This window comes from Ricinus communis, chromosome 8, assembly GCF_019578655.1.
Source record: "Ricinus communis isolate WT05 ecotype wild-type chromosome 8, ASM1957865v1, whole genome shotgun sequence".
In the NCBI taxonomy this organism is placed as follows: Eukaryota; Viridiplantae; Streptophyta; class Magnoliopsida; order Malpighiales; family Euphorbiaceae; genus Ricinus; species Ricinus communis.
The window spans coordinates 16098840-16119275 of record NC_063263.1 but is presented as its reverse complement, the minus strand read 5'-3'; the positions used below and the strand labels follow the sequence as shown (position 1 = coordinate 16119275).

At 32.7% G+C, this 20436-nt stretch overlaps 2 protein-coding genes across 4 annotated transcripts; one reads left to right on the top strand and one right to left on the bottom strand.

The window, feature by feature from the left end:
- Positions 1-988: 988 nt before the first annotated feature.
- Positions 989-4341, bottom strand: LOC8266273 (CASP-like protein 5A2). 2 transcript variants are annotated; one of them, XM_048378530.1, is made up of 4 exons: positions 4186-4341; positions 3328-3601; positions 2439-2571; positions 989-1501 (listed from the first exon to the last, which is right to left on the bottom strand). In XM_048378530.1, exons 2-4 carry the CDS (start codon positions 3546-3548, stop codon positions 1310-1312), a joined length of 546 nt encoding a protein of 181 aa, XP_048234487.1. In that variant the 5' UTR covers positions 3549-3601; positions 4186-4341; the 3' UTR covers positions 989-1309. The 2 variants fall into 2 exon arrangements, with proteins under 2 accessions (XP_048234487.1, XP_002529944.1); XM_002529898.4 differs by having other exon boundaries at positions 4059-4336.
- Positions 4342-11535: 7194 nt separating this feature from the next.
- Positions 11536-20369, top strand: LOC8266272 (serine/threonine-protein phosphatase 6 regulatory subunit 3). 2 transcript variants are annotated; one of them, XM_015725824.3, is made up of 19 exons: positions 11536-11845; positions 12530-12633; positions 12753-12839; positions 12925-13000; positions 13101-13175; positions 13314-13367; positions 13568-13627; positions 13722-13838; positions 14842-14936; positions 15049-15257; positions 15648-15745; positions 15940-16043; positions 16175-16340; positions 16624-16746; positions 17155-17237; positions 18320-18461; positions 18589-18618; positions 18817-18887; positions 19327-20369. In XM_015725824.3, exons 1-19 carry the CDS (start codon positions 11807-11809, stop codon positions 20126-20128), a joined length of 2535 nt encoding a protein of 844 aa, XP_015581310.1. In that variant the 5' UTR covers positions 11536-11806; the 3' UTR covers positions 20129-20369. The 2 variants fall into 2 exon arrangements, with proteins under 2 accessions (XP_015581310.1, XP_002529943.1); XM_002529897.4 differs by having other exon boundaries at positions 11538-11845; positions 19324-20369.
- Positions 20370-20436: the final 67 nt, after the last annotated feature.

Genomic DNA, 20436 nt, shown 5'->3' with positions numbered 1-20436 from the left:
AGTTTGGTCAATGATGAGAATTAGAAATATTTTGAGTTCAAATCTCTCTGCCATCATTTATGAATATATATCACTATGGTGGTATATATAAAGAAAAAAGGACTACTTTATTATGCTTCAAATTATATCCGTCTTTTAATCATTAAAACTATATTAACAAGTAATAAGCATTTTATAATTTTTTTTTATTCATTTACTTAATCACATTAATTTATCCAAATTTAATTTTTATGCATAATAAATTCATAAAATCAGCTATGATTCATTGATTCTGTGAATATGAATGTCGGATTCTTTTTTGTGCCCTTATCCATTTATTGCTTCCATCGATTTGCATGCATGTTAGGTTCCATTTTCATATCCAATTATTATTTAAATAATTCTATAATTTTTTGTTTCAAAACGTTGTGGTATAAAGGATACGTGAATTGACTCATTAGTTGTATGGTATTAGCTGTGTATTTTAGACCTTTTGCATAAAGTTCTTCATAGTTTTAGGCTTTTTCTTTTTCTTTTTGGGTCAACACAGTTTTAGGCTTTTAAGCATGATCACATAGACGTGTCCAAATTGCGTGTACACCACATCCGAATATTCCCGTAGTTTTCTGATTTTGTGTTTCAGGTCTCTAAATTCACCCAACTTCCTTCGAGCTACCACCAACTCAAAATTCATTCAGTATGCTTTAGTTACAAGGAGCTCCTGCACACATTTGCAATTTTTACCATATGGCCTTCTAATAAAACTAAATGTTAAGCTGAGTATTTATACATGGACACAGGCACTGAAAGATGCGAAATTACCCCACAAATTATATGCAAGACCAAAGTCTAATTCGTTTAGCTTCTCAAAGTCCGGAAACATGATGCAGAGAAACATCCACATATGTAAAAAATGTCAGCAGAGTCTTGGGGCTAAAGCCTCAGAACCACTGATCAGTACCTACTCAGCAAAATTGGAGATATCAGAGTGGAACAAAAGAAGAAAAACTCGCCCGCAAACACTCTTTTTGAATGGCATACTGTTTTAACTTCAGATATTCTACATTGCATGTCTACACCAAAAATCAAATTCATTTCCTCAGCAATTGGCAGCATTCCCGACAATACAAAGAACCCCATATATTTACGACGCATCCCAATTTACAAAACATTCACAGGGGAAGGGCATTGAGTTCAACTTTTCAGAATTGTACTTAAAAGGCAATAAGGATCAAATAAGATCATGTTGGTGACAAAAAGGCCAATATCTCAATTCTCCTTTTTTTCTTTTCATTTTTCTTTCAGTTTCAGGTTTTCCCATTTTCTTGTTTCATCTGGACGCCAGTGACCAAAAGTTGAGAAGAAAAGATGGCAATGCAGAAAACCAGCTGATGAAAGCCATGGCCGTAGCAGTTTCAAATTGCACACAGTGATTCTCAGCACAGCTACCAAGATCATTATCAATAAGGACTGTGATGCCAGCGGAAGCACAAGCAGCGGCAAATATAAGAGTGGATGTGATCTGCATGGTAATGGACACATGATTAAACCAAAAGCACAAGGAATGTAAACTTCTTTTAAGATGATTAAACTATCAATTCAGGAAAACATAAATTAACCCATGTATAAAAGTGAGAAAGGGAAAGCACATAGGATGTGAACTTTCTCAGTCCACATTTAGTACCACAAGTGTCAAAGTGTAGATTCATTTTGCTCTTGGATTAATGTACAGACTAGGAACAGGCGTGATGGAGAAAGTTCTCCGTGCAATTCCATTTCAGCTTTCAGTTTCAAACTGAAAGCTGAAATGAACATGATACAGATGCACCTACAACATGGAAATGAAGATTTTATTTGATCACTTTTGTCTTCTAGCTAATAGTCAACAGCCACAAAATATGTAGTGCTACGGCGAGCACCATAATGTTAACAAAGCCTGTTTTGCGCCATGAATGAACATGCTACTGCTAGGTAAATACTAGTCCAAGTCAATTTAGATTTTAATTCCAGCCACCATATGACTGAGATGCAGTTTGCGGAGTTTTTCTGCTATAAATGAGTCAACATGGACTAAACTCCCCGATAAAATTAGCAGAACATTATGGTGATGATTAAAGAAAAGATAAACTTAAAGGTGAGAATGCAAGTAGTGTTTAACTTTAGCTTTAACTCTTACAAACCGGGAATCATACATAAAAAATGGATGAATAGAAGGATACTTAAGAAGTAAAGCAACATGACACAAACTCAATAAACTCACTGAGGAGAATTTTAGTGAGCAGAACCAATCAGTTCAGAACACTTTATTTAGTAGGACGCAACATCTTTATAAATACTCAATGACTGATAAATGCAAAATCAAAAGCACCAACTACATCAGTTAAGCTACTTTAAGACAAGCAACATCTGGAAAAGATAAAAAGTCCTATTGTTCTTGTTTAGTATTGGTATCATCTTACCCCATCACCAACAGCAAACAAGCTGACAACTCGATAGTTCTGCAAGGAGCGCATCACCAAGAGAGCATAAATGTCAACTATGGCTAAGGTAAGGCTCCACAAAAACTGCAAACCAGCAGCCGCAACAAGGTAGCTGATACAGCATACATTAGAAAACATTTGATAGACAAAGGATATTAAATCATAGAAAATGAAAGCAGATGTTGTGCATATTGACATCCTAAACCTACCTGTTCATCAAGAATCAATGTCAATTGCAAATAGTAAACATATAATCTTTCATAAGACTTGCAGCCTGAATGGTCATGAAAATTTATTTGCAGCAATACTATTGGCATATGGCAACAAACTGAAACACAAACCACTCAACTGTTGACCTAAAACTACTTATCACCAACCTTGCTAATCTAACATATGTCAGAGAGACATTGCAAGAGTTTCTGTATGATCCAACACTATTAAGATGTTTGATTTATTCCCTTCAAAACTGATATGAAGGGAGGATAAGCTAAGAGATCTAACATTACAGACTACCATCTTCATGCTGTTGACCTGACCGAAATGTGTAATAAACAGTACCATATATACCATTCATATTGTAATATCCGAGTTCCAATAATATCATCTGAGATATCATTTAGAGCTCTTTTTGGAATAAATCATCTGCAAGAATTATCATGTCATTTTTTATATGATTTCATTTCTTTTACAAAGCCTTGTCCGAGTTGAAAGAACTGAATCTAGCAACTCGGACCTTTCAAAACAAGAGAATCGACTAAAAGTAACTCAGTTGAATTAAAGCACAAATCACTAGATTATTGAATAACAATTCCATTCCATCTATCTACTACAAGAACACCGAAATTGATAGAGGAAAATGAGAATATACCAAAAGGCAGTGACAGAAGGGAAATCACTAGTGGTGGCCATGACAGCTAGAGCAGCAGCAGCAAAAATAAACTGAAAGACACGCAAGGCCAGGCCGCCTTTGGTGCCAGGCATGCCTTGTATATCTTTCATCCTAACCCTAGGTACATTGTTGTTATTGATTCCGCCGTCTGTTGTTGGAGGATCTTCCACAGGATGAACCGACGCATGGCTCACATTCATCTCTCTCTTTCTTTCTCTCTCACTTCAATTCATTGCCTTCTCTTCTCTTATAACTGTAACAATTGCTTTCAATTGATTAATTATCCTTCTATCTTTACAGCATATCAAGTGAAATAAACGTTGATTATCTAAAGCTGTTTGGTTTCTGAGAGAAATGAAGGAAATCCTAAATATAGAAAAACACAAGGATGCTATGTTCTTCACAGAAACTGATTAATTATCCATGCAATTCAATTCAAATCAGTAAAAATAAAAGCGTTTCTCAATGTAAAAAACAATCTCACTGTATTTCAGGTAACGGAAGAAGCAAAAATAAGTAAATGTTTGTCAATAAAGGTTTCTCGATATAAAGCTGTTCGGTTGGTGAGAGAATGAAAGAAATTCTCAAGAGAATGATGATGAAGTGTTATTCACACAAATTAGCAGGAATTAAAGCTAATAATGCATAAAGTTATTATCTAATTATTTTCTCGGGAAACAAACAGAATTGAAGATCTGAATTAACCATACCTTAAAGTGTGTGTGAGAGAGAGAGAGAGAGAGAGAGACAAAAGCAGAAAAAACACTAAATTTCAGGGACACGATTCTGTAGGGGGAGAGATCCTTAATGGATCTACAGAATCTATAAACCGCACACCTGTGTTCTTCCTTCTTATTTCCTCTTTCTTTCTTTGATTTAACAACGCAAGGAGAAAAATAGAAGAAGGGGAATAGAAGCAAAAGAACCGTCAAAATGAGGATTGCAGAATGGTCAACTCGACTCGACTCAACTCGAGTTGGGTTGAGGGTTTTCTATTTTACATAAAGTTTACTGCTACTCGCTATTTGATTGGTTGCATATTGCGCGTGCAACTTTTCTTTCCGAGTTTTAGAAAAAAAAAAAAAACAAAACAAAACAAAAACATAAACATGGCAGCTCAGTGATTTCCATAACAGGGTAATCATCTTTTTTTTTTTTTTTTTTGAACAACAGGGTAATCATCTTTTAAAGTGGTAATAATTATTTAATATATTAAATGATAACTCAAAAAATAATTATATATACTGTTTTTTGTTAATTTTTTAATATTTAACAATTTAAATATTTAAATTTTTAAAATTATAATCTAATATGTAAAACTAAAAAATTATTAAATTGAACTACTTGTTTATATAAAAAAATTAAATAATAATAAAAATAATGTATAAATTTATTAAAATTTAATACTTAAATATCTAAACTCTAAGTTAAATTTAGTTATTTACAATTTTAAGATTTTTATCAGTTCCAATCAGACCACTTTAATTCGTCATCTTATAGAAAGAGTCTAGCTTTTTTTACCCTGTGGGCAGCATCGTAAATTCATTGAAAATAATTTATTCAATTAAACATATATTTCTGTGGATCTATTTTAGATTATTATAGAGATTACCAATTATTAGGAAAAGGATTTATATTTATAAATTCTAATATTATATTTATTATTTAAAATTAATAAATAGATATAAATTATTTATTAATTTGGATAAAAAAAATAGGATATCCATAAAATGTAGGTAAGAATTTTCCAAATTATAACACCACCATGAACCCCTAGCGACTGAAATTGGATGAGATATTGCACGTTGGACTGCTTGCACATGGAGATTCCAGGGCTATGTCAGACTATTAGCATCAGCCATAGCAAACGTGATGCTTTGAGCTTTCACCTATTGGCTTTATTCCCCATCTAGCTACGGTTCAATGATTTATTTAAATATTTTCAATTTATATTAAAAAATTTAATTAACATTATTATATTTTATCACTATTTCTCTAAAATATCTTTATTTGTTTTTCTATAAAAGTTATAATTTTAAAATATAGAAATTAAAATATATAATATTATTTAGGTTAATTAATAAAGAATATTTTAATAATTATTTACTAATTAAAAAAACAATATAATTAGGGCGGATTAAGGGAGTATTTCTTTTTTTTTTTCTCGGGCAATGAAGAAATGTCCCCTAATAGAAATATCTCGTATTTAATTGTGACAGTATTTATTTTCGTGATCTTCATTATTTGGATTACTTAATTACTTTGATTACCAAAATATGTTTTCCGGGGGCTTAATTAGGTGCTTAAAATAAATAATGAGTTTAGTTAGCCAATCTGCTACCTCAGCAACAGTACTCCCACTTTTGCTTCATTTCTAAACAATTCAGTCGGTGAAGAATGAGAACAAACAGACAATACAAGTGAAATATGGTAATAAACAGCCATAGGAATTCTCTTTAATCTTATAAGAAAATGACAAGAACTGAACTGAACCATTACATATAACCTTGGTTTCTTGTGGACAATGTCAAAATAATTACCAAATTATTCATTTCAACTAACTCTAATATGCCGTTATAACATACAATGGGGGCGGAATTAAACTTAGGAAGCTGAAAGATTATTGAGAAATATAAATCACATTGTCTGTGTAGTTGTCATATAATCTTTTTAGTACGAAAAAATTATCAAAGAACATAGATCATATTATGATTTTTCTTATTCTATAAAATCTTTAAAAAATTTGCTAGAAGATTGTTAGCAGTTTATGGCAAATATCATATATGAAAGAATGAAATGAAAAGCGCTTTTACAGCATAAAAAAAAAAAAAAAAAACTCATTTAAAATAATATTTATATCATGCATAAAATTATACAAATAGCAGGTAAGAAAATTGATATGACAATCTTGGAACTGAGCATTAGCAAAACGTACGAATTAGGGCAATGCAACTTCTTGAAGATTATGATGTTTTCATGAAAGGTGGATAGCTTAGGTGATGGAGTGCATATGAACTATTACATATCCTATTAGGATCAATAGATAAAAGTATAGGTCTTTAATCCCACCAGAGGGCTATTCTAAGGAGATCCTCTTTCACCATATCTATCATGATTTGCAAAAGGGGATTATCAATTAATTTTGTTAAAAAGAGTAAAAGGCAAGAGGAAAATCATAAGGACTAAAATAGCTAAGACTTTTCCCATTAGTATTCAATTTGTCATTTGATAGTTTTTTGTAGAGAATTTTCAAGATAAAAGAGGCTTGTTGCTCTACCTAGCGGTGTCTGGAAACAAGTGTGGTAAAGGAAAGTCGGTTAATCGGCTGGTCTTCTCCTTCCCTTAACTCAGTTAAAATTAATATTAATGGGGCGTACTGTAGAAACTCTGGTAAGGCTAGGGCCGATGGTCTTGTTCGCGATCATTCTAGGAAATGGCTAGGTGGGTTTGTTGTGAATATTGGCTTAAATACAATAACAGGTGCTAAACTGTGGAGGGCATATCATGGTCTGTCTTTAGCTTGGAATTTGGGTTTTAAAAATGTGGTTTTGGAACTGGATAGGAAATGTGTTATTGACACAATCTTGAAGACTCTCGTAGGCATTTTGAGGTTGTCAAATCCTATCGAGAAGGGCATTTTGCTGCCAATTTTCTTGCTGGTATTGCGTCTGGCTACCCAACTGGTGTTTATCGTCTGACTGTCCCCCCTTAGGGCCTTAGTTCTTAGCTGCTCTATGATGTTAGTGATGTTAACTTTTCTAGAATGTTGTGAGTTTTAGGCTGTTGCCCGTCTTTACAAAAAAAAAAAAAAAAAAATACCTTACTCGTTGTAGTTGTTTATATAAATAAATTTAAAAAATAAAATGACTACCAATTTAACAAACCCTTATAAGTATAAACTCTAATTAATAATTTATAAATAGGCTTTTAACCTATGATTTTACAATAGGTATGATTATAAAAGAAAAGCTTAAATAATAGATAAATAAATCAGTACAAATAACAATTTTATATGCATCATAATTGACTTATTTTTTCACATTTAATATTTAATATGTATTCAGAAACTTTTTCTTACATGATGATAGTGAGAATTGTCTGATTCAACACATCCATAACTAAAATGAAAATACATAGTTAACTTTTATTATTTAACATTATTTTATATTATAAATAATAGAAGAATAATTTAAATTTAAAATCTTAACCAAAATACCTATAGTGTAATTTTAAAGATTTTTTAACATATTGATTAACTTTATATAAAATATAATTATTCCCGAAGTAAACTTTATTATTAACTGCTAAACTACCTAGATAATCCTTTAATATGTGGTAAATAAGAAGAGGAAGTTGCATTTCTTAAAAAGTACAAATTTTAATTATGTTTAGATTGCATACGATTAAAAGAATTTTTTTAAAAATAGACAGTTGAACTTTCCTGGTATAAAAGAAATAACTTATTTATAAAAATGAGTATCTCATAAATTTTTTAGTTAAATAAAACTCAATTAATTAATATGTTTTTATTTAAATATTTTTTTAAAAATTAATAGTAATTCTGTTACAGGTCCTATTATCTTTTAAAATATATGACAGAATTATAAAATTTATATTTTCTAAAAACTGAAATTATATATCAAATACGTTTGTTCTGTAATTTTCAAAAATAACTCAGAAATTCAATTTTCCAAAAATTATTTATCCTAAATAAAGCCTAAAATAACTTCAATTTTCAGTCTTCCTGCCATTGACGTTAGTCCTCAAGCCAACAGGCACCGTATAAAGAAAAGTATATTTTTAAAGAGGAAGTGCGCACTGCGCACTATTTCCTGTCCTCCTATTGAAAACTCAACTAATAAAGGAAGAGAGCACGTGAGCACCATAAAAGAAATAAAAATAAAATTAAAGGGGCATTATCGGGCAAACAATATTTTTCAGTTCAGTGACACTAAATGTCACAGGACTTTCATCACTGGCAAACCGTCACTGAGCTTATCAAGTCACACGTGTAAGCGCATTAGCCAGTTTTCCTCTTCGATCGTTAACTTTGCCAACTTGGTTCTACCTGATGCAAGAATGCTTACCTCACAGTCTCACGAACAAACCTGATTTTTGAATTTGAAGGAAAAAAAGAAAAGTACAAAGGGGCATCTCATAAAAGGGCCCCAATATGGACATGGTGTCACCACAGTTGATCATTATCTTTGAATAATCCACCTTTTTGCTATATTCACTCTTAGATTTATAGATTCACATTTTCAATTGGCTTAATGCATAATTATGCACCTAAATCTTACTTATTTTACCACTTAATACCCTGACTTTTCTTTTGGTCTTCAACCGTTTTTTTTTTCAAAAAAATATTTTAAACATTTATTTCGAAATTGACATGCATCTGTTATGTATAAAAATATGATGTATAGAAGGAAATTACATGCAATAATTTCTATAGGTTAAAGGTTATAAGGAATTTATTTCTCTCTTTTTTTAATTACTTAAACTTTGGTCTTGATTAAATATTTTTTTTGTCTTAATTTATTCTTAAAAATTAGTTATCTTAAATGGGTCAATAGAATCTAGTGAAAAAAGAGGGTGGACAAAGGAAACAAAATGCTTTGAAGTATTAGATTCTCATCTTTCTTTGATAGAAAGAAGAAAAGATCAAGTTTTGCCAAGTATGGCAATCTGATTCTATGCTGGAATGGAATCACATGAGAACTATTTCATCTAGTAACAATCTATTATTTCGATCTAAATTTCTTTGTTTCTTCTGTGTTTATATTTTGCTCTGCTAAATCTATAGATTTGTTATTGCTTAGAATATTTAGCCATCACATTCTATTTAATTTATCTATTTTGATAGTAGTAGGTAATTACAAAAAGACATTCTTTAAATGTCATATCGTTCTTAATAATTGATTTATTGAAAAAAAATTAATTTTAAAATAGTTTTAATAGTGATCGCTTTTATTGAATTAAAAGACGGAAAAATTGTTCTTCTTTTTTAATAGTTATAAACATCGATCCTATATTTTCTTCGCATTTGCTATCTTCTTTTTTAGTTTTGAGAATTTTATGGAAGAGTTTTGCAGGATCAAATGCTTCAGCCTGCAACAATATAGAAAAGGAGTGGTCTTGGGGCGATAGTGGCAAGACCCAATTCAACCCTTTTCAAACTTGTATTTGTTCTACTTGAACACGGGCAAACACCACACCCATATCTGTCTACTTGCCATGTTAGTTAACGACTTCCAAATATTCTATTAATTCCTTATAATTCTTAAGCTACCTTTTTGCCCTTTCTTATTCTTCTTTTTAGATTTCAATTTGTAAATAACTTTTTGACTCTTATAATATTTTAGATATTTTTTTTTGAAATATTTTTTTGACTTTTCTGGAATCTTTTTAAAATATATTTTTATTTAGATGTATAAAGTTGAATAATATGCATTTATATTTAAATTGGAACTATAATCATATACTTTTTTTTTATTTTTAATCTAGTTTTTTTAATAAATATTAATTATTAAATTATATGCTTTTAACCCCTAATTTTTTTAAAAATATATTATTATGTAAAGGGATGAAATTAAATAATATGTATTTATTTTTAAATTGAAACTCTTATTATATATAACTTACTTTATTTTTTTAGTTTCATAATTGAAGAAATAGATGCAACATATATATATATATATATACATAATCTTATAAATTTAGTATAACTTTAAAACTTCATTGACCTGATAATTTACTTATTACATAATTATTTAAATGTGATGTATAATTTAACTAATATTATATAATGTACGAAGATTTATAAGAAAATAAATAATAATAATAATAATACTAATAATTTATATTATTATAAAATTTATTTTCTTATAAACTCCTCTTCTCAAGTATCAGAAAATGTTAAATTAAAATGATGAACATACGTCACAAATCACACATTCATACATATCCATGTATGCATAATATAGCCACCAATATTGATGAAAAGCCTGTACACATAATTAGACTCTTGAATTTATAGTATTTTTTTTTTATTTAGACCCCTAAAATCATTTTTAGTTTAACTGAACCTTTTAATTATGCATTTTATTATTTTCAGTCCTCTATGCACCCATGTCAAATGCATGATTTGGGCTTACTCTTAAAAGCATATTCACAACTATTCAAATGACTTTTCATTAGAAAAACCAATTTTTTTAAACTATTATCTTATTTTCAATTCACTATCTATAATAATACTAATTAATATCTCATTCCAAACTTCTTCAATGTTTTTTTTATCATCACTTCTATAAACCACCACAAACTCACAAATCATTCACTCTGCGACTATCACAATAATAACTACAACCATTGCCAACAAACATCACTACCACCATGACACCCTCTATAGCTTAGCCATATAATGTACTACTATCGCACATGGTAACAGACGTTAGAATGAAAAATAAACCATTGGAAACACAAATTGATTTCATCTTTGATTCTCTTAATTAGTTATATTTCTCTTTAATTTGACTTATCATGGAACATTGTTTTTTCACTTCTTTATTGCTACATCATCTCTATCCAAACCTTAAGATAATCAAGACATTTTAATTCAAAATCTACAACTGATAATTTTGCCTTTGATGAAATTATTACTGATTTTGTGACAGCGAAAAGAATTGAAATTTAGATGTTTATAATGAATCTTTTTCTTATTCGATTGTTTAATGGTTTGACGATAGTTGGAGCAAAGGCATAAACAATGGTTGACCCAATGTTTTCTTTTGATTTTTAAGAGTGTTTGGTTGTAGAAAAAATAATGAAAGATGGAAGAACTTTTTTTATAGAAAAAGGTAAGTCATAATTTTATTAACCCAATTTTCAGGCATTTTTCTTAGAACATTATAACTAACTGTGTTAGTATAAATACTGTTATTTAATTTCAACAGTTAATGAAGGGCCAAACTAACACAACGAAAAGTTAAAAGGTTAAATTGAACTAAAGTTGAATTTGAGGGTCTAATTATAGAAATAAACAAATTCAGGGGCGTTCATGTATTTAGCCTTGATTAAAATAAAAAATTGGGGGGTATAGTGAAATCCGGAGTACCTTTTTTGTACTTTTCCGCCTCTCTCTCTCTCTCTCTCTCTCTCTCTCTCTTCTTCTTTTGTTGTTCGCAGCTGCTCTTCTCTTCTTTTAATTTTAATTTTATTTCTATTTCTATATTTTTTTTAACCTTTCCCTCTTCTCTCTCTCTCTCTCTTTCTAACTCTCGATCTTCACGGCCTGCCTGTTTTTCGATCTTCAATTTTTAGGGTTTCAACTTTCAACTATCTCGCCCACCTATTACTGAAATCTTCTTTTCTTGTTTGGTAAGACCTAGATTTCTGCTCTATCTTCTAGGGTTTACAGATCTACACATCTCTCTCTGCTCAAATATTTCCTCTGGAGATGTTTTGGAAGCTCACTGCTCTGTCCGCTTCTTCTCCTGTGAGTCTCCAATTCTTAGCTTTCATTTCTTGATTTTCAGCTTTGCTTAATGTTTATAGCAGTCTATTTTTGTTAATTGCTGCTGTTTTGTGGCTCATGAGCTCGTTCATGTCTCAATTCTGATTTCAATTTTTAATGCATGTTTGAACTCTAGAGCTGCTTGGATTTATTTTCTTTATTAATTAATGTGCTTTCTAGTAGCAGAGTAGCTGCCTGGAAATGCACATGTTAATTCCCCTGCATTTTACCGTATTGATTTTAGCTGTTTAATTGTAATTGAATAGGATCTTAAGGGCATTTTACCATATTTTTTGCTTTGCAATTGATAAGTGAAGTGAGCATTACATAGGCATGAATGTTATTTTAAGTGTTACATTTACCGAAGGCATGACGTGGCATACAGTTTAGCTTCAGTCTTTGCTTCTATTATGTAGGTTCCAATTTTGAATTTTAAGCAGCATTTAGCAGATTTTACTTTATGAATCAATTTAGTTTTAGTCACTCGGTTTCTTGGATTTTTCTTTTCAGAACTAAACATTTTTAGATTTAAATAAAGTTCTTTAAAATTAAAAATTCTTGGAATGAGATATTAATAAACCAGCTAAAGTTCATTGACTATTCGCTTTTGTTTACTTGCTCTCTTGTTAATGTATCTGTCTTAAATTTGCCATTTATTTTTTGTAGGTGGAGTCGGTGCTCGACAAGGAAAATTTCACATTGGAAGAGCTTCTTGATGAGGAAGAAATAATCCAAGAATGCAAAGCTTTAAACAGTCGTCTTATCAATTTGTAATTTCTTGTTTCCACCTTTTTCATTTCTACCCGTCTTTATTCCTTTATGGATATTTCATCTGAATATATTATGAAATTGATTGTGATTGATTGTCATCATTATTTTTTGTTTTCAGTCTACGAGATAGAGCGCAAGTAGAGCAATTGTTACGGTATATTATTGAAGAAGCTCCAGAGGATACTGAAAGCAAACGAGCATTCAAGTATGTCTTTTTGACACATAAACTTGGATTCTGTTTCCTGCTGAAGTGTTTCTTGGTTTGCTTCTGACACTTTTCTTTTATGTAGGTTTCCGTTCATTGCCTGTGAGATATTTACGTGCGAAATTGATGTTATTCTTAAGACTTTAGTGGAAGAAGAGGAGGTAGGTTTTGGTTTTCTATTCCATTGTGTTAGTCCCAGAAATGATGTGGCCCTTTTTCTTTCCCCCCCTAATCTTTTGTTCTTGTTTCATGCTGTTGTAGCTAATGAACTTACTCTTCTCTTTCTTGGAACCCAACCGACCTCATAGTGCGTTGCTGGCTGGGTATTTCAGCAAGGTATGCTTTGTTGTTGAGGGTGTCCTTGCAGGTTTATGTGATACTGCATGTGAAGTTTTCTTTTTACCCCCTCGTATATATGTAACTTTTTCCTTCTGTTCAGTCATTTGTTTGATGCTATTTACTTTTGCGGTTTAGGTTGTTGTTTGCCTTATGGTTCGCAAGACTGTCCCACTAATGAATTATGTTCAAGTGAGTAACTATTTTTTCCTGAAGTCTGGATTTTGTTGCTACTGATGTACATTTTCTTATTTCTGAACATCATACAGGAGGTCTGCCTAAGTTGAAATAGTGTTATTGGTCTATGTTATACTGATGCATAGTGGTTTTTATTATGTCCAACCTCAGAGATTATTTTTACTCAATAGTCGGACACTTTTTAACTTCTACAGGCTCATCAGGATGTCTTCCGTCAACTTGTTGATTTAATTGGAATAACATCCATCATGGAGGTAATGCAATACTTACATCTTCCTGTGCTCTCAATTTAACAGTGTTATTACTTCTTCTGTTTTCTGTTGATTTGATATTGACCACTCTATGCAGGTTTTGGTTCGGCTGGTGGGGGCAGATGATCATGTATATCCCAATTTTATTGATGTGATGCAGTGGTTGGCTGATAGCAATTTGTTAGAAATGATTGTGGACAAATTGAATCCTTTTGTAAGTGTAATTTTGATTTTATTACCAAGAAAGTTTCATAATTTGTATTGATTTTTTTTTTTTTTATAACAATTGCAGTGTCTCTCTCATCTCTCTTACGAACAGACATGCAACAGTGTCGATTTTATTTATTTTGCAATTACTTCTTGGGTTGGGTGAAGCCAATTATCTTATGTACATGGTTATTATGGAAGCACTCTCTTAGCTTAACTGAGCTTAATTGGCGCTAGTAGATATATGTGTTTACTATTCACTGATTTTATCATATATGTTACGTGTGGTTGTGCAAAATCTTGTAGAAGTTATCTGGAAGCGATTGATTTATAAACTAGACAAAACTGAGTTGATAGGATTGGTTAACCAATTCCACCAGTTTTGCTTTAGCTCTTGGGTTTTCTAAATCTGCTTATGTGCATTTGTCTACCAAATTCATATTTTTATTCATCTACATGTAGTTAGTTCAAAATTTGGCTATAATTATATAGATAAATATCAGTTCTCTAGGTAGTCAAATCTTTGAAATGGCATTTATTTCTGTTTAATTCCTCTTTCAGTTCATCTTTTTGAAGTCAGTTTTGTTTTATTTATTTTTGTCCAGGAAGCAGAAACTGCATATAATGTACTTGGTGATAATATTTTGTAATTGAGTTCGTTAGTTTTATGCTAGCAAGCAGGTGGCTTATGAGCCTAGTTTGTGGAATTTTCTCTATTGCTAATTTTGTAAAACTTGTTTTGCCTGCTATAAGTAGCAGCATTCTGGCTTCTCTATTTGTCTTTTGTGCTAGAGAGATTAGTATTCCTCTGCTTTTTCTTCCCACTTCTAATCCTCAACATAATTTGAGAGAAAGCCAGAGGACTCCAGGGTAAGGACTTCTAGGAAAATAGAAAGATCTAAACATAAAATGTGATTAGCAATAGTAGAAAACTTTAGATGGACATCAAAAGTACATTCATAGGCTTGACATGAATTTCACTCATCTAACTTTCTTTTTTTGTCGATCAGAGCCCTCCTGAAGTCCATGCTAATGCGGCAGAAACATTGTGCGCAATAACTCGAAATGCTCCCTCGGCTTTGGCTACTAAACTGTCTAGTCCAAGGTCTGTGTAACTTTATGCTCTTTTATTTTGTAGTAAAATCTTTTTGATCCATCTATTTTTATTTTGTTTCTAGATGTGTGTTAGTTCATCCTTGAATATATGCCATTTGCAGTTTTGTTGCACGGATATTTGGCCATGCACTGGAAGATTCACATTCTAAGTCTGGCCTTGTTCACTCACTTTCCGTGTGCATATCTTTACTGGACCCAAAAAGATCTGCAGTGTCTTCTCCCTTCTTACATTCTTTCCGAAGTCAGCATATGTACGAGTCTCCAATCCCTGTAAATCCAGAAACTATCACTGCAATGCTGCCTAAACTTGGTGAGTGCTTTCATGTTTCTGTCGGAACATACTGAAAACAACTAAAATGTTTTGTTGATAGTGACAAACTTATTTAAAAGATGTGAAGGCTAGTTTCTTCCTAAGTCTTCCTCTTATCGATTTCTTCTTTATGGTAGTAGGAGAAAAGGTTTGGGGAGAGTGGTGTGTGCTTTGGCTTTTAATCCCAGCTTGTTCACATCTTCTAATGGTTTCATAATTCTGATGCATTGATTATAAAGCTTCGGAAACCATATTGAGACTGAATCTGTAGTTTCAGTACAATGAAGTGGTTGAAGAGGCAGTATACATAATGATTTGTTGTTTTTGTTAGTCTCTGTTTCTTGTTTCTATGTCTTTGCCGATATTAAAATTTAAACGCTTCTTTTTCAGGTGATCTGCTTATGCTATTGAATGTGCTGTCTGATGAGAAAATATTACCAACAACATATGGTGAACTAAAGCCTCCTCTTGGGAAGCATCGGCTAAAGGTCTGTCATACTTTTGCCTTAACTTGACTTGAAGGATAGATTAGAATGTAAAGTTTTGTTGCAACCCCAAGCAAAGTTGTTATATTTTAGAACTGACTATTGTTTTTAGAATATGTGAAATATTCAATGTAAATTGAGTGTATACCGAAAAGGATTTGTTCTATGAGGATTAATTTTTTGTACAATCATTTCAGATTGTTGAGTTTATTGCGGTGCTATTAAAAATGGGGAATGAAGCTACCGAGAAGGAATTGGTCAGCTCTGGAACCATTAAAAGGGTCATTGGTCTATTCTTCGAGTAAGTTTTAAGATTGTGAAATCATGAATGGGTAAATTATGAAGTTTTTATATGCTTCTTCTGAAAGGATATCTTGCTTAATTTTTGTCACCATGTTAATTGTGCAAATTCTGGTGTTTTAATGGACACAGGTACCCATACAATAATGCATTACATCATCATGTGGAAAGTATTATATTATCATGTTTGGAAACAAAGAGCGATGCAATGGTTGATCATGTTCTACGAGAGTGTGATTTTATTGGAAAAATTCTTCACAGGGATAAAAACCCCATTGTTTCTGGTGATGTTAATCAGGTGATGGATGTTAACATTTTCTGGATTGCTTTATTATTAGATGGGGCAAATGTTCGCACCTAAAAGACATACCAATAAGATATTATATTTATGTGATTTATGAGCGAACATCAAGGCAAATGTATTATGTTGTCAATATTGTATTTATCACCAACTTTAGTGCTCTATCTCTCTTGCTTCTAGCTCACTTCTCTGTCTCCCTCTCATCAATCTATAATCTATATGGAATTAAAATTCTGTGGCAACTTTCTGCACTGTAGATAAATTATCTATTCTTCTGCAGCCAACTGTGCCTGCTGCTGGAAAACAGGGACCACGAGCAGGCAACCTGGGCCATATTACACGAATTTCTAACAAGATTGTTCAGTTGGGAAACACCAATGTGCACATTCAGACATATCTACAGGTGGGTAGTTAGGTAGTGCTGTTTGAATATTTCTTGGGAGTGCAATGTGCCTTCTAAGAAATGTTTAAATTTTATGGATAATTTCTTGCTTCTTGTGGTGATGGCCTTAAATGTGTCTTCTGTTTAGGGAATACCTTTCCACTTGTCAACAGCTTCAAAATATTCTGTGTTTCAATCCTAGGAACTAGAGTTCCATCTCTTATTTTATCAATTTCATTTTCGTAATGCACCTCTTCAGTACTACAGGCTTATTTTAAAGATTTTCTACTACTTGCTTCCAGTATCACATACTGTGATCGCTACTTGCTGTTGTTAGTCATCAGTGTTAACATGGTTAGGTTATGCAAATGTTATTGTGAGCTGATTATTTGGCTTTTTGCTAACAAAGATTTTGTTTGTTGATTCCAGGAAAATAGTGAATGGAATGAATGGCAAGCCAGCATTCTGCAAGAGCGTAATGCAGTTGAAAATGTCTACAGATGGGCATGCGGGTATATTTTGCTTTATATATTTGATGCTTTGCTCATGTATTCGTGAATCTTTGTGGATAAGTTTGCTGTATCCAATTCACAAACTAAATAATAGATAGGCTAGCTGTAATCATGCTTTGCTTGACCAGATAGCTAGCATTGTGACAACCAAACAAGTTTAATGCTTGTCACATTATTCTATTTAAACAATATAAGCTATAGACATGAGTGAAGGTAAACCATCGTGTCAATCTATGCGTTATGTGCATAATCTTAACATCTAAAAATATGCCAAGGTAATGATATATTATTGGTAGAAAATGTGTAAATTTTTTTAGCTAAAATATACAATTTTGATAAGCTTAACTCATATATTGCTTTTTTTCTTTTGAAGTTAGTTTGCAAGATTTTTTAAAGCGTTAATTTAGAACCATTTTCACCCCTTGGAGAGGTAAATTGGTATTTCAGTTTCATTTCTTCTTTCGTAACCTATCTATTGTTCTCCTATTTAATAGGAGAACGCACCTGTCTCTCTTCCCCACGGTGTTTAATTTTTAACATCTTATTGATGGATATGTTTGATGGAGTAGAGCAATTAGAAATACTGTTCAGATTTCAATCAAGTTTTTGGTGGCTGTCAATTGCCAATTGAACTTGAGTTGTTGAACTCGACATACTTTAGTTCTAAGTTTCTTGGCAGTTGGATATGGTGGCAGCAAACCGGTGATTTGAAGAAGGACGAGATATGTCTGTCTTCTTCAGATTGATGTGTTGGGGGAATAGGGGTGAGAATTTTGTTGATTACAGAATTTGAGAATGATTTATTTGTATGTGAAGTGCTGTATTTTGGTAGCTCATAGTCATTGTGGAAGAATGGACATTGAAATGGTATTGCAGAAATACAGCACATCATTGACTTCTGTAGCGACAAGCCAACATAGGCGTGAAGTCTAGTGTAGGTTTCATGCATGTGCATGGGGTTTGTGCGCAGTGAAAGAGGCATTTTTTAGTAATTTTCCTTTGTATTTGAATGTAGTTTTGTTGTGTGCTGATTTTGCTCAACTGTTTCAGATTTCCATTATGTTTCTCCTTGTTTTGTGCAGCCGACCAACGGCACTGCAAGATAGGACAAGGGATAGTGATGAGGATGACCTTCATGACAGAGATTATGATGTAGCTGCCCTAGCGAATAACTTAAGCCAGGCTTTTAGATATAAAATGTATGGAAATGAGGATAATGAAGAGGTATGAGATGACCTCGCTTTATTTCTACAATATAGTGCTTTTGCTGTCATTGTTATCTATTCTTTAGCTTGTTTGTTTATTTGCGGAATAAATGAGAATGGCTCATTACTTATTATCCTGGTTGCAGGACAATGGTGGCCTTGATAGAGATGATGAGGTGATAATTAGATTCCTTCCTTTCTCTCTCTCTCTCTCTCTCTCTCTCTCTCTCTCTCAGGTTTTGTGTTATTGAAGTTTTTCCACATTAGAAAGATTAGCATCAGTAAGATTTGAAACAGAAGTATTACGAGATGTCCATGGAAACTTCTATGATATCAGATTATAATTAAATCTATTTTTCGATTTGCATATGTAGGATGTCTACTTTGATGATGAGTCTGCTGAAGTAGTGATATCATCCCTGCGGCTTGGTGATGACCAAGGGAGGTCAGTCTTAGCTGTTGCACAACGTGCACCAGTTAAATTTTATGCTCTTCTATTTTGCTTCTTTCAATTTGTGGAAATTCAAATAAACTCATTCAGTATCTCTGTCAAGTCATTTAGCCTCTGAATTGTAGAGTTATCTATTTCTAAATCTCTTATTGAGAAATACATTTAAAAGAAAGATCTAACACATCTATTGGGTTGTTATGATGCTCTTGACCTGAGCTGTTAAAAGCCTGGCAGGCCTTGGTGCAGGCATGGACTTCTTTTATTCAATTTATTGAATTTGGATAACATGGGTTTGAAGTGGTCCATCATGGAAAGAGTGCAATGTTTGGAATTTTCTCTCAAACAATAGAAAGCCTAATGAGATCATTATTTTAGTATACCCAAATTTTTGAGCAATGTGTTCATGATATATGGTATTTTCTTAATGCAGCAGTCTGTTTACAAATTCAAACTGGTTTGCGTTCCAAGATGACCGAGTTGGTAATGCCCCTGTGAGTACATCACCTGCGGAGATGATGGACGAGATAAATTTGAATGGGAATGCTAATGGTGGTAACAGCAGTAGTGATGATGAGGTGGTAGTTGGAGAAGATGACGAGTTAACTGAGAACAAACATTCTGTTAATCCTGCATCCACTTCCAGCACAAACATTGCAAATGGATTTCCGATTCCACAGAGTGAGAAGACAACTACTCCCAATGATATTGGATTCTTCAGATTTGACACTCCAGACAACGAAGACTTGTTTGGAGACAGGCCATTCCCAGAATGGGTAGGATGGGGAGAATCATCGGATTTGCAAATAGGCGGGTCAAGTGCAAATCCATTTGAAGATCATGATAGCTCTGATGTCAATCTTTCCAGTCAAGCGGAGGTAGCAACTCCTGATGTTAATTCCCCTGCAAGTGGAGAGTCCATACTACCAAATGGCTCATCACCCACGAAGAATTCTAGTGACGGGTCCATGAGCAATGATGCTAGCCATAAATCTGCAACTGTGCCATCGTTGTTTGAAGAGGATGTTGAATTTGTTGGTGTGGAATTAGAAGGAACCGAGAAGGCAATGGAACAAGCTCTAAAAGAGGGTATAGTTGGTGAAGCAGGGCCTCTGAAGAGGAACATGATCCCGAAGGTTCTGGAAAAGGAGAACTCCGATGATGGTGGAGCTGGGATTAAAGAATTTAATGACGCAAACTATTGGAGGGTTGATCAAGAGGTTGCTGTTCTGGAGTGATGGTGAGTTCAGCCAATTTGATCTTTTAGCTCAACCTCAAACTTTGGAATCCTGCAGCCAAGGAAACCCCCAATTTTGGTTGGCAAGAGCTCATGCACAAGCACAAGACGCAGACATATGTACAGTATATTTTTGTTTCCAAATGGGGATTGGATGGTAGGTTGGTTATGAAATTACTGCTCCTAGTGTTATTGTTACACTTATTGTTGTTTATTATTTAAGGTTTTGTTTCTTCTTGTCACTGACCCGCCAGTTTTGTCTCATCCATCTTATTTATAATTCATTCTGGCTAGTATCATTCTCCGATT